Consider the following 13,634-nt stretch of genomic DNA (forward strand, 5'->3'; position numbering starts at 1 on the left):
ATGATTTTTGGTGATTGGTTTTTCACATCACAACACCACACAGAGCACAGGGTTCTGTTTCCGTTTCTGCCTTTGGAGGGAATGATAAAACTGTTCACGGATCACGAGATGTTTCCCTTCCCTGGGCTGTGGGTCCGTGGGTCTCCCCAACCCCATCAGTCACAGAACTGGGCCGAAGTGTTGACACGGTGCCCCCACAGAGCTCTGAGGGTCACCAGGAGGGAGAACGGCACCACTGATGGACACCCAACGTTGAAGGTCACCCAATGGGACAGGAGAACATTTATTGAGACACAAACCAATGCAAGTGTTCCAACATGAAGCCAAAGGAGAACAATGTAGAGCGTTGAGGGACACAAATGGGTTCCAGCGTTCCCAAGAAGGTCCAAGGGCCATCAGGAGGGACAACACCACTGATGGACACCCAACTCTGAAGGTCACCCAATAGGACAAGGGAACATTTACTGAACCCCAAACCAACTCAAGTGTCCCAATATGAAGCCAAAGGAGAACAATGGATGGTGTAGAGTGACATCAATGGGTTCCAACGTCCTCATCTAGGTTTGAGGGAGGGAGGGGCCAGGAGGGACAATGGACACCATAGATGGACACCCCACATTGAAGGTCACCCAATGGGCCAAGAGAACATTTATAGGGCCAGGAAACAACATGAGTGTCCCAACATGAAGCCAAAGGAGAACAATGGATTGTATTGAGTGACATCAGTGGGTCCTCAAGTAGTTCCAACGGCCACCAGGAGGGAGAACGGACACCACTGATAGAAATGAAGGTTCTGAACATTTACTGCACCTGAACCAACTCAAGTGTTCCAACACGAAGCCAAAGGTGGATGGTAGATGGTGCTGAGTGACATCAACGGGTCCCAATGTCCCCAGGAGGGGCTGAGGGCCACCAGAGGGACAATGGACACCACTGATGGATACCCAATGCTGAAGGTCACCCAATGGGCCAAGAGAACATTTATAGAGCCACGTAACAATGCGAGCGTCCCAGTGTGAGGACAGGGGTTGGTGCTGAGGGATACCAATGGGTCCCAATGTCCCCAAGTAGTTCCAAGGGCCACCAGGAGGGACAATAGGCACCACTGATGGACACCCAAGGTTGAAGGTCACCCAATGGGCCAAGAGAACATTTATAGAGCCACGTAACAACGCGAGTGTCCCAGTGTGAGGACAGGGGACACCTCCAAGTGTCGGGACCCCCTCATCGTCCCTCCAGACTCTTGTCCCGTGCGATGACCCCCTCCTCAAACTTGATCATCAGCGTGGTGCCCTTGTGCCAATGCGCCGTCACCTTGGCCGGGAACCCGCTGGCTCCCAGCACCGCCTCCACCAAACCAGCTGTGAAGGCAGCACAGTTGAGCGTGCTGTTCTCCCTGGGCACGGAGATGAAGGTGTTGACCAGAGGCTCCCTCTCGATGACGTAGAACGTCTTGTCGTCATCGTTGGCCTGCTCCAGCTTGTCGGCCTCCTTCCCAAACAACGCCCTCCACACGGGGCCTTTGACGAAGAGGAGGATGCTCAGCACTTTGGTCTCACGGCGCCCGCCCCGCTCACGGCTCACCAACGGGTCCAGGAGGCGGAGGCCAACTTGGTGGCCCAGTTGGGCCAGTTTGGACTGCAGCTCGGCCACCGAGTAGACGCGGCGCTGGCAGTACTGCACCAACTCACAGAAGAGCAGGGCGAAGGCACTCAGGCTCACCTCCCCCCGCGGGCGGCCCAGCGGGCGCTCCAGCAGAGGGGATTTGCCACGGGTGAAGCGTGATTCCATGGTCCTATATTGGGGGGGGGGGAGTGTAAAAGTGAGGGGGGGTCGGTGGGTGGGGGGAGATGTGGGGTGAGGGCTGGGAGGGAGCCATTGGGAGCTGTTGGGTGGGAGGGGGTTCATTGGGTGGGGTTAGGGGGAGGAAGATTCCATGGTCCTATACTGGGGGGGGGGGATGTAAAAGTGAGGGGGGTCGGTGGGTGGGGGGAACTCATTGGGTGGGTGGGGGCTGGGGGGTAGGCACTGGGAGCTGTTGGGTAGGGGGGGTTCATTGGGAGGAGATGGGTGGTGGGGGTCATTGGGTGGGGTGGGGGGGAAGAAGATTTCATGGTCCTATGCTGGGAGGGGGGGTGTAAAAGTGAGGGGGGTCGGTGGGTGGGGGGAAATGTGGGGGCGGAGGGGGGTCATTGGGTGGGGTTCGGCTGGGAGGGAGCCATTGGGAGCTATTGGGTGGGGGGGGGGTCATTGGTTGGGGTGGAGGGAGGGAGATTCCATGGTCTTATACTGGGGCGGGGGGGTGTAAAAGTGAGGAGGGGTTGGGGGGTGGGGGGAGATGTGGGGTGGGGGCTGGGAGGGAGCCATTGGGAGCTGTTGGGAGGATGGGGGATTCATTGGGAGTTGATGGGTGGGGGGACTTCAGTGGGAGGGTGGGGTTAATTGGGGTGGGGGGCATTCACTGGGAGCTGATGGGTGGGGGGGAGGGAGATTTCATGGTTCTATATTGGAGGGGGGGGTCGGTGGTTGGTGGGAGATGTGGGGTGGGGTCATTGGGTGGGGTGGGGGCTGGGAGGGAGCCATTGGGAGCTGTTGGGTGGGGGCGGGGGTTCATTGGGAGCTGATGGGTGGGAGGGGGGGTCACTGGGTGGGGTGGGGGGAGGAGGGAGATTCCATGATCCTATATTGAGGGGGGGGTGTAAAAGTGAGGGTGGTCAGTGGGTGGGGGGAGATGTTTGGGGGGGGTTGGATTCACTGCGTTGGAGGAGATTCATTGGGAGCTGATGGGTGGGGGGGGACCATTAAGAGGGGGGGTAACCCACGGGGTGGGGGCTGGAGCTGTAGGGTGGGGGGGGGAGGAAGCCATTGGGAGCTGTTGTGGGGGGGGGACCCGTTGGGTGGGGAAGAACCCATTGGAAACTGTTTGGGTGCGGGGGGGGCACTCATCGGGATGGGGTGGGGGGGGGTGGGGGACCATTTATGGGGGGGGGGGGCAGCACTCGATGGGTGGTGCTGGGTGGGGGGGGGCACTAATTGGGAGACCTTTGGTGGGGGAGGGATTCATTGGGGGGGGGGAAATACTCATTGGGAGACGTTGGGGGGGGGGCGTTAATTGGGGCGGGGGGGGTGAAGCCTTTGTGGGGAGGGGGAAGCCATAAGGAGACCTGGGTTGGGAGGGGGGGCACCCATATCCCCACTGGGGGGGAACGGGGCCGCCATATTGTCTCAGAGCCCATCTGGGGGGTCCCCAGAGACCCCCACGCCCCAACACCCCCCCGTATCCCCCCCGTAGCCCCGTACCAACAACGCCGCTGTTACGCCGCTCTGCCGCTTTACGGCCGCCGCTGTCGTAAAAGCACTGCGCTTCCGCTTTACGGCCGCTGCCGTCGTAAAAGCGCCGCACAGAGCGGGGAGGGGGGTGATAGGCGTGGCCAAAGCGAGAGGGGCGGAGCCAGGGGTAGAAGCTGCGCCTCCAACCGGAAGTGCGGATCGTCACGCCGCTCAGAGGGAGAGGAAACCCGTAGAGATCCATAGAGACCCATAGAGACCCTATAGAGGGACCCATAGAGAGAGCCCATAGAGGGATTCATAGAGAGACCTTATAGAGAGACCCGATAGAGAGACCCCATAGAGACCTAGAGAGACCCCATAGAGATCCATAGAGTCCCATAGAGACCCATAGAGACCCCATGTTTGGGGCAGGCTCTGTTTGGGGCAGATTGGATTTGGAGCAGAGACTGGGGCAGTTTGGGTGATTTTGGGATCTATCTGGGTTTGGGGGCAGGGTGAGTTTGGGGTCAGACGGGATTTGGGGCAGTTTGGGGTCAGGCTGAGTTTGGGGCAGTTTGGGGTTTGGGGGAGTTTGGGGTCGGGCTGAGTTTGGGGTCAGGCTGAGTTTGGGGTCAGACTGGATTTGGGGCAGTTTGGGGTCGGGCTGAGTTTGGGGTTTGGGGGGCTGATTGGGGTTGGGGTGGGTTTGGGGTCGGGCTGAGTTTGGGGTTGAGCTGAGTTTGGGGCAGTTTGGGGTCGGGCTGAGTTTGCGGTCGGGCTGAGTTTGGGGTTGGGGTGAGTTTGGGGCAGTTTGGGGTCGGGCTGAGTTTGGGGTTTGGGGGCAGATTGGGGTTGAGCTGTGTTTGGGAATTTGGGGGGGGCTTTGGGGGTCTGCGGGTGGTTTTTAAGGGTTTAGGGAGGGGATTTGGGGGATCTGAGGGGTGTTAGGGGGAATTTGGGGATCCGGGGTGTTTTTTTAGGGGATTTAAGGGGTGTGAGGAATGTTTGGAGAGATCTGGGGGGATGTGGGGGCCTGTGGGAAATTGAGTGGGGGGAGTTATGGGGGAGGGGTCTGGGGGTATTTGGGGGAGTTCTGAGGGGGTCCTTGGGGGTCTGAGGGGTATTTGGGGTAATTTGGGGATCTGGGGGTGTTTTTTGAGGCTTTAGAGGAGCGATTTGGGTGTTTGGGGGGATTTGAGGTTTTTTTTTTTAGGGTTTAGAGGGGGGGATTTGGGGTGTTTGGGGGCTCTTGGGGGGTCTGGGGGTGTTTTTTGAGGGTTTGGGGGGGGTCTGGCAGGTCTGAGGGGTGTTTGGGGGTTTGGGTGTTTGGGGGTATTGGGAGGGGTTATTGGGGCTGGAGGTATTTTGGGGGGGATTTCTGAGAGGGTCCTTGGGGGTCTGAGGGGAGTTTGGGGGGTCTGGGGGGGTTTGGGGTGCTTTTTGAGGTTTTAGGGAGGGTATTTTGGGGTCTGAGGGGAGTTTGGGGGGATTTGGGGGATTTTGGGGGCATGTGGGGGTTTGAGAGAAATTGGGAGGTGGTTATGGGGGGGCCTTGGGGTATTTTGGGGAGTTTTGAGGGGGTTCTTGAGGATCTGAGGGGTATTTGGGGTAATTTGTGGGGCTTTGGGGGCCTGGGGTGTTTTTTGAGGGTTCCTGCAGGGTATTTGTAGGGGATTTTGGAGACGATTTGGGGTCCTGCAGGGTATTTGTAGGGGATTTTGGAGACGATTTGGGGTCCTGCAGGGTATTTGTAGGGGATTTTGGGGTCCTGCAGGATATTTGTAGGGTATTTTGGAGACAATTTGGGGTCCTGCAGGGTATTTGTAGGGTATTTTGGAGACGATTTGGGGTCCTGGAGGGTATTTGTAGGGGATTTTGGAGACGATTTGGGGTCCTGCAGTGTATTTGTAGGGGATTTTGGGGTGCTGCAGGATATTTGTAGGGTATTTTGGAGACGATTTGGGGTCCTGGAGGGTATTTGTAGGGGATTTTGGGGTGCTGCAGGGTACTTGTAGGGGATTTTGGGGTGCTGCAGGATATTTGTAGGGTATTTTGGAGACGATTTGGGGTCCTGCAGGGTATTTGTAGGGGATTTTGGAGACGATTTGGGGTCCTGCAGGGTATTTGTAGGGGATTTTGGGGTCCTGCAGTGTATTTGTAGGGTATTTTGGAGACGATTTGGGGTCCTGCAGTGTATTTGTAGAGGATTTTGGAGACGATTTGGGGTCCTGGAGGGTATTTGTAGGGGATTTTGGGGTCCTGCAGGATATTTGTAGGGTATTTTGGAGACGATTTGGGGTCCTGCAGTGTATTTGTAGGGGATTTTGGGGTGCTGCAGGGTATTTGTAGGGGATTTTGGGGTCCTGCAGGATATTTGTAGGGTATTTTGGAGACGATTTGGGGTCCTGCAGGGTATTTGTAGGGGATTTTGGAGACGATTTGGGGTCCTGCAGGGTATTTGTAGGGGATTTTGGGGTGCTGCAGGGTATTTGTAGGGGATTTTGGGGTCCTGCGGGATATTTGTAGGGTATTTTGGAGACGATTTGGGGTCCTGCAGGGTATTTGTAGGGGATTTTGGGGTCCTGTGGGATATTTGTAGGGTATTTTGGAGACGATTTGGGGTCCTGCAGGGTATTTGTCGGGGATTTTGGAGACAATTTGGGGTCCTGCAGGATATTTGTAGGGGATTTTGGGGTGCTGCAGGATATTTGTAGGGTACTTTGGAGACGATTTGGGGTCCTGCAGGATATTTGTAGGGGATTTTGGAGACGATTTGGGGTCCTGCAGGATATTTGTAGGGGATTTTGGGGTCCTGCAGGATATTTGTAGGGGAATTTGGAGACGATTTGTGCGGCCCAAGATTCCCACCTGCGGAATTGCTGTCACATCTCCCTAAGGGGGGGGCAACGCCCACCTCCCATCTCCCCCACCCCGAATGGACGCGGCTGAGGCGCGATCCTACACCGGACACATTTATTACCCCTGGGGGACCCCAACTTTTGCAGGGAGCGTCAAAAGGAAAAGCCCCAAAACAGACACGCGGGAGGTCGGAACCTCATCCCGCAGCGCTGCGCTTCGGATGTGCCAAGCGGAGGTGAATCGGGGTGGGGGTTTCGGGGGGGGTCTGAAAACCTTTTTTTTTTTTTTGGGGTGGGGGGTTTCAGGGGTTCCCCTCGCACGCCCAGGGCTGCCCCTCGCACACCCATGGCAGCAGGCTGCTGCAGGGGTAGTCGTACCACATCCCATCCCTACGCAGCACCGCGCAGTTCTCCTGCCTCCCGCCGTTGGGTTCGCTCCGGTGCCACGAACTGCGACGGAACCGTGGTGGGAAAGATGGGGGGGGGGGAGGATGGATGAGGAGGTGGGAGATTGAAGGGGGTCTTTTCCCCCCTTCAACTCTGCCCCCCCTGTACCCCTGTGCGCGGATCAGGATGGATCCGTTCGCTCGTTTCCAGGTGCCCTCCAGCTCTTCGTCTCTGATACCCAGCCAGGAGGAGCTGAGCAGCGTGGTTTGGAGGTGAGCCTGGGGACGGCGGCGGTCAGTGGGACATTGAGACCCCCACAACGACCCCCACCCCCACCCCCCAGGACCCCCAGGACCCCCAGGGACAGCAGGTCCCACTGCCAGCTGGGTCCTGATGCTGTGTGCCCCCAAACCCCAACACGAGGTGCTGTGACTTGGGGGAAATGTGGGGTCTTTTTTTTGGCTGGGGGGGGGGGAGGGGGCGGCAGGATTTGGGGTTACGGTAGGATAAAGGGTTGGGGGAAGTAGGATTGGTGGTCGGGGATGGCAGGATTGGGGTGGGGGACTGCAGGATTAGGGATTACGGCAGGATTAGGATCGGGGGTGGCAGGATTAGGGATTGGGGGCAGCAGGGTTGGGATTGGGATTATAGTAGGATTGAGGTGGGGGTGGTAGGATTAGGGATTATAGCAGGATTGGGGTTGGGGGGCAGCAGGATTGGGGATTACAGCAGGATTGGGGGTTGGGTTTATGGCAGGATTGGGGTGGGAGGCAGCAGGATTAGGGTTTATGGCAGGATTGGGATTGGGGACGGCAGGATTGGGGTGGGAGATGGCAGGATTAGAGATTATGGCAGGATTAGGGATTGGGGATGGCAGGACTGGGGGTTATGGCAGGATTGGGGTAGGGGGCAGCAGGATTAGGGATTACAGCAGGATTGGGATTGGGGATGGCAGGATTAGGGATTATGGTCAGGTTGGGATTGGGGATGGCAGGATTAGGGATTGGAGGGCAGCAGGATTGGGGATTACCTCAGGATTGGGTTTGGGGATGGCAGGATTGGGGGTTATGGCAGGATTAGGGATTATGGTAGGATTGGGATTGGTTATGACAGGATTAGGGATTGGGGGCAGCAGGATTAGGGATCACATCAGAATTAGGATTGGGGGCAGCAGGATTGGGGTGAGGGACGGCAGGATTAGGGATCATGGCAGGATTAGGGGTTATGGTATGATTAGGGTTTAGGGCTGGCAGGATTAGGATGGGAATGGGGTTATGGTCATGGATTAGGATTGAGTGTAGGATGGGAATGGGATTCCGGTTGTGGATTAGGATTGGGTGTAGGATGGGATTATGGTCATGGATTAAGGTTGGTTATAGGATGGGATTATGGTCATGGATTAGGGTTGGGTGTAGGATGGGATTATGGTCATGGATTAGGGTTGGGTGTAGGATGGGATTATGGTCATGGATTAGGATTGGGTGTGGGATGGGATTATGGTCATGGATTAAGGTTGGTTATAGGATGGGATTATGGTCATGGATTAGGGTTGGGTGTAGGATGGGATTATGGTCATGGATTAGGATTGGGTGTAGGATGGGATTATGGTCATGGATTAGGATTGGGTGTTGGATGGGATTATGGTCATGGATTAGGATTGGGTGTTGGATGGGATTATGGTCATGGATTAAGGTTGGTTATAGTATGGGTTTATGGTCATGGATTAGGGCTGGGTGTAGGATGGGATTATGGTCATGGATTAAGGTTGGTTATAGGATTATGGTCATGGATTAGGGCTGGGTGTAGGATGGGATTATGGTCATGGATTAGGATTGGGTGTTGGATGGGATTATGGTCATGGATTAAGGTTGGTTATAGTATGGGTTTATGGTCATGGATTAGGGCTGGGTGTAGGATGGGATTATGGTCATGGATTAAGGTTGGTTATAGGATTATGGTCATGGATTAGGGTTGGGTGTAGGATGGGATTATGGTCATGGATTAGGATTGGTTGTAGGATGGGTTTATGGTCATGGATTAGGATTGTGTGTAGGATGGGGTCGCAGATTGGGGTTGGGTGTAGGATGGGGATGGGGTTGTGGTTATGGATTAGGGTTGGGTGTGGATGGGGGCAGGACGCTGGTCATGGTTTAGGGTCAGGGTTGGTTGTAGGATTAGGGGCCGGGTTTGGGGTCACCTTCTCCTCAGGACCGTCCACCTCCAGCAGCTGCGCCCCACGGGCTGAGCAGAATCCCCGCGCGCTGTCCCACGTGTTGGCCGTTTTGGAGTAGAAATAACAGGATCCCCCAAAATAGGTCCAACCCTGGGGGCAAACGGGGCAACCTGGGGAGGGAACACAACCCCCAAATGGGGCTGTGAGACCCCATGGGACGGGGACAGCCCGTCTGATTTGGGGTTTGGGCTAGATTAGGACGAAGGTTTAGTCCTGTAGGAATTTAGGGTTCTACTGAACTACGGCCCCACTGGGGTTTGGGCTTAGCTTGAGTCCGGTGAATTTGGGGCTACGATGGGGTTAAGGTTGGAATTTGGGGTTGAATTCGGGTTAGCTGAAGCCCTGTGTCTTTAGGGTTGTGGTTGGATTAAGGTCAGAGCTCTGCTGGGGTTGATTTAGGGTTAGGGCTGTGCTTGGTGTTAGAGCAAAGTTAGGATGACCATCAGTCATACGTATTTAGGATTAGGGCTGGGTTAGGGTTACTGGGGTTTGAGCTGGATTGGGGTTGGTTTAAGTGCTATATATGTAGGGTACATTTTGGGTTGGGCCTGGGTTTAGGTTAGATTAGGGTTTAGACTAGATTAGGATTAGGTTCAATCCTATATTTTTAGGATTACAGCTGCATGAAGTGTTCAGACCCCACTGCATCCTGGGTGGAGGTTAAGCTGTGTCTATTTAAGGTTAAGGCTGAGCTTAGGGTTGGATTAAATCATTTAGGGTGAGGTTAGGTTTAGGTTTTGGGGCTGAGTTTGGAGCAAATTGGGATTAGGCTGTTTGGGGTTGAGCTGTGTTTGGGGTCAGGCTGAGTTTGGGGCAGATTGGGGTTGGGCTAAGGGGCTGAGTTTGGGGTCAGACTGAGTTTGGGGTTTGGGTGTGATTTGGGCCAGACTGAGTTTGGGGTTGGGCTGAGTTTGGGGCAAATTGGGGCCAGGCTGAATTTGGGGTTAGACTGGATTTGGGGCAGTTTGGGGTCAGGCTGAGTTTGGGATCAGTTTGAGTTTGGGGCAGTTTGGGGCCAGGCCGAGTTTGGAGTCAGACTGACTTTGGGGTCGGTCTGAGTTTGGGGTTGGGCTGAGTTTGAGGTTTGGGTGAGATTGAGGCCAAGCTGAGTTTGGGGCAGTTTGGGGTCGGGCTGAGTTTGGGGTCAGGCTGAGTTTGAGGTCAGTCTGAATGGGACAGATTGGGGTTAGGCTGAGTTTGGGGCCAGACTGAATTTGGGGTTGGGCTGAGTTTGGGGCAAATTGGGGCCAAGACAAATTTGGGGTCAGACTGGATTTGGGGCAGTTTGGGGTCAGGCTGCATTTGGGATCAGGCTGAGTTTGGGTGAGTTTGGGGTCGGGGCTGAGTTTGGGGTTTGGCTGAGTTTGGGGCACACTGGGGTCGGGCTGAGGGGCTGAGTTTGGGGCGGTTTGTGGTCAGGCTGAGTTTGGAGTCAGGCTGCGTTTGGGGCAGATTGGGGTCAGGCTGAGTTTGGGGTCAGGCTGCGTTTGGGGCAGATTGGGGTCAGGCTGAGTTTGGGGTCAGGCTGCGTTTGGGGCAGATTGGGGTCTGGCTGAGTTTGGGGTCAGGCTGAGTTTGGAGCAGTTTGGGCTGAGTTTGGGGCCAGGCTGCGTTTGGGGCAGATTGGGGTCAGGCTGCGTTTGGGGTCAGGCTGAGTTTGGAGCAGTTTGTGGTCAGGCTGAGCTTGGGGTCAGGCTGAGTTTGGGGCAGATGGGGTCGGGCTGAGTTTGGGGTCAGGCTGCATTTGGGGCAAATTGGGGTCAGGCTGAGTTTGGGGTCAGGCTGAGTTTGGGGCAGATTGGGGTCGGGCTGAGTTTGGGGTCGGGCTGAGTTTGGGGCAGATTGGGGTCAGGCTGAGTTTGGGGTCAGGCTGCGTTTGGGGCAGATTGGGGTCAGGCTGAGTTTGGGGTTAGGCTGCGTTTGGTGCAGATTGGGGTCAGGCTGAGTTTGGGGTCAGGCTGCGTTTGGGGCAGATTGGGGTCAGGCTGAGTTTGGGGTCAGGCTGAGTTTGGGGCAGTTTGTGGTCAGGCTGAGTTTGGGGTCAGGCTGAGTTTGGGGTCAGGCTGAGTTTGGGGCAGATTGGGGTCAGGCTGAGTTTGGGGTCAGGCTGAGTTTGGGGTCAGGCTGAGTTTGTGGTCAGGCTGAGTTTGGGGTCAGGCTGAGTTTGGAGCAGTTTGGGGTCAGGCTGAGTTTGGGGCAGATTGGGGTCAGGCTGCGTTTGGGGTCAGGCTGAGTTTGGAGCAGTTTGGGGTCAGGCTGCGTTTGGGGTCAGGCTGAGTTTGGGGCAGTTTGGGCTGAGTTTGGGGCCAGGCTGAGTTTGTGCCAATTGAGGCTGAAGCAAACCCCCAAACCCCACGCAAACCCCACGACGGGACCGACAGGAGCGCGTGCAGAGCTCCTCGTTGCTGCCGTGCACGACCCAGCGGCTCCACTCGCGATCCCCCACGTAGAGCATCACCGTCTGCTTCACGTTGTTCCCGTAATTGAAATACAGCCGCTGCCCGGCCAGAGCCAGCAGCCCTCCTCCTCCGCATTCCCACCGCTGCAACCTCCCGTCCTCCCTGCAGGGCTGCAGCATCACGACGGATAAATTCAGCTCCGCCGCCGCCGTTACGCACCGCCGCCTCTCCGCGTTCCAAAGCCGCATCCCCGGCAGCCACTGGAAGCGTTGGGCCGCCGCTTCGGGGAGGCACGGGGAGGCGGTCAGCTGCTGGCCGCGGGCTTCCACGCACATGTTGTGAGCTCTGTTGTACAGCAGGAAGGAGCGGGAGGCTGCGGGGGAGGCGATGGGGAGCGGAGGTTGGGATTTTGGGATGGGCGCGCGTACGGGGACCGGGCTGGGGTTGGGGATGAGGATGCGGGGGGGGACGAGGCGCGCACCCATGTTGGAGTTGGGCTGCAGCTTCTCTGCATCATCCAGGGCTGCGGTCAGAGCTGCGACTGGGGGGGAGAAGGGGAATCCTGAAAGTGTAGGGCATCAAGGGGGGGGAGGAGGAGGGACAGGGACACCCCACCCCAACGCCGCCCTCGGCAGCCCCAGCATCATCTCCTAAAGTAGGGGAGACCCCATGGAGACCCTGGTACCCAAACTCTGTCCCAAAATCATCCCGCAGGGTTGGAGAGCCCCCCCAGAGCCCCCCAGCACCTTCACTCTGCCCCATCGCCCCCAGCAGCATTCCCTATAGTATGGGAGTCCCCATGGAGACCCCCGGGACCCCAATTCTGCCCCCAGCAGCCCCAGAATTGTGTCAACATCCCCCAAAATGAGAGAGCCCCTATGGAGACTCCCAGAGCCCCAGCTCTGCCCCAACATCACCTCCCAGTGTTGGGGAGCCCCCAAGGAGCCCCCCCAGCACTGAACTCTGCCCCAGCTCATTCCCCGAGGTTGGGGACCCCTCTGTTGAGCCCCGCAGACCCCATACTCACTCCGCCTTGTCCCAAGGGAGAGGAGGAAGATGTTGAGCAGCACCGAGACCCCCAGGGCCACAGCCCCCACCAGCAGCAGCCTGTCCTGGGGGCAGCTCTGCCGCTCTGGGGACACTGGGGGAGGTGACAACGGGTCCTGATGGGGCGGCAGGACCCCAATTTGGGCTGCATTGCCTTGTCCCTATGGACGCCCACACCATACCTGGGGGGTCAGGTGCGTGCTTCCGGCTTGGAGCAGTGATGGGGGGGTCCAAAGGTTCGTAGGGGTTCTCCTCCATGGGGTACAGGTCACTGCAGGCTGTGGAGGGGACGGCACTCATGGGGGATCCCCTCCCCCCACCTCCAACCGGAGGGACTCACCCCGAAACGAGGGGTTCCCCCCGGTGTCACCATGCTGGGACCCCCCCTTGGGCACTGGAGATGGGGGATCTGCCCAGGGGTGGGCACTGGGGGTGGAAATGGGGGCAGGGGGCCCCCAACCCTGGGGATCTCTTCTGGGGATGAGGACCCCTCCTTTGTGCCACAGCTCATCCTAGGGACTCCCCCCCCCGCCTCAGGTCACCTCTGGTTGTCACCACTCACCTCAGAAACCCCCCACCCCCCACCTACCTTTGTCCCCACAGGGTCCTCCTGTCCCCCATTCCTGCCCCTGCCTGGGCTGCCCGGACTCGATGTTGCCGTACATCGTCCTCTTGTCACCAATGAATGTCCTCATGTCTGTCCTCGTTGATAAGAGCTGAGAAAAGGGGGGGACGGACGGACAGGATGTGCCCCCATCCGGGGGGGTGGGCCTCAAAAGGGGCCCCTCAGCACCCACAGCTCCATCCCTACACCCCAGGGCTGGGCTGGAGGTGACACTGACCGTGACGGTCCATGATGGGTGCTGGAGGCTGCACCCATGGGTGGGGAGAGGAAGGACTGGGGGGGCACCCATAATGGCATCCAGGGTGACCCCGTGGCCGTGTCTGTCGTGTCCCCCACGCCCAACCTGTCCCCACATCTGCTGTGTCCCCACTGTCCAAAGCGTCACCGTGCCCAGGGAGCATCCACTGCCATCTCCATGCCTGAGACATCCCCAAGCCTGCAGTGTCCCCACGATGTCACCCATCCCAGCACCCATAGTGTCCCCAGGGTGACAAAAGGGGCCCTCTGGGGGGGCGAGGGGGAGGGGACAGGACACCCTGCTGGGCTCTGCAGGAAGAGCTGAGTGCTATCAGCATCCGCCAGCCTCAGCCACAGCACCCGGCTATGGGGGCACCGGTGGGGGGTGGGGGCGATGCTGGGTGCTCTGTGGGGTGATGCTGGGTGCTCTGTGGGGTGATGCTGGGTGCCCTGTGGGGTGATGCTGGGTGCCCTGTGGGTGATGCTGGGTGCTCTGTGGGGTGATGCTGGGTGCTCTGTGGGGTGATGCTGGGTGCTCTGTGGGGTGATGCTGGGTGCCCTGTGGGTGATGCTGGGTG

At 57.8% G+C, this 13,634-nt stretch overlaps 2 protein-coding genes and 1 long non-coding RNA gene across 3 annotated transcripts; 1 reads left to right on the forward strand and 2 right to left on the reverse strand.

Moving 5' to 3' along the window:
* Positions 1–252: 252 nt before the first annotated feature.
* TRAPPC5 (trafficking protein particle complex subunit 5) lies at positions 253–3,446 on the reverse strand. The gene is made up of 2 exons (XM_085214881.1): positions 3,301–3,446; positions 253–1,795 (listed from the first exon to the last, which is right to left on the reverse strand). The coding sequence occupies exon 2, from the start codon at positions 1,789–1,791 to the stop codon at positions 1,225–1,227; it is 567 nt and encodes a 188-aa protein (XP_085071007.1). The 5' UTR covers positions 1,792–1,795; positions 3,301–3,446; the 3' UTR covers positions 253–1,224.
* Positions 3,447–6,242: 2,796 nt separating this feature from the next.
* Positions 6,243–13,282, reverse strand: LOC104916697 (macrophage mannose receptor 1-like). The gene is made up of 9 exons (XM_085214839.1): positions 13,037–13,282; positions 12,784–12,910; positions 12,377–12,472; positions 12,175–12,288; positions 11,629–11,688; positions 11,128–11,520; positions 8,713–8,858; positions 6,684–6,793; positions 6,243–6,578 (listed from the first exon to the last, which is right to left on the reverse strand). The coding sequence occupies exons 1-9, from the start codon at positions 13,280–13,282 to the stop codon at positions 6,431–6,433; spliced, it is 1,440 nt and encodes a 479-aa protein (XP_085070965.1). The 3' UTR covers positions 6,243–6,430.
* Positions 6,685–13,043, forward strand: LOC146542054 (uncharacterized). The gene is made up of 3 exons (XR_014880740.1): positions 6,685–6,787; positions 11,316–11,547; positions 12,798–13,043. It is a non-coding gene; the product is annotated as an uncharacterized LOC146542054 (long non-coding RNA).
* Positions 13,283–13,634: the final 352 nt, after the last annotated feature.

This window comes from Meleagris gallopavo, chromosome 34 (assembly GCF_905368555.1).
Source record: "Meleagris gallopavo chromosome 34, MGAL_WU_HG_1.1, whole genome shotgun sequence".
Taxonomy (NCBI): Eukaryota; Metazoa; Chordata; class Aves; order Galliformes; family Phasianidae; genus Meleagris; species Meleagris gallopavo.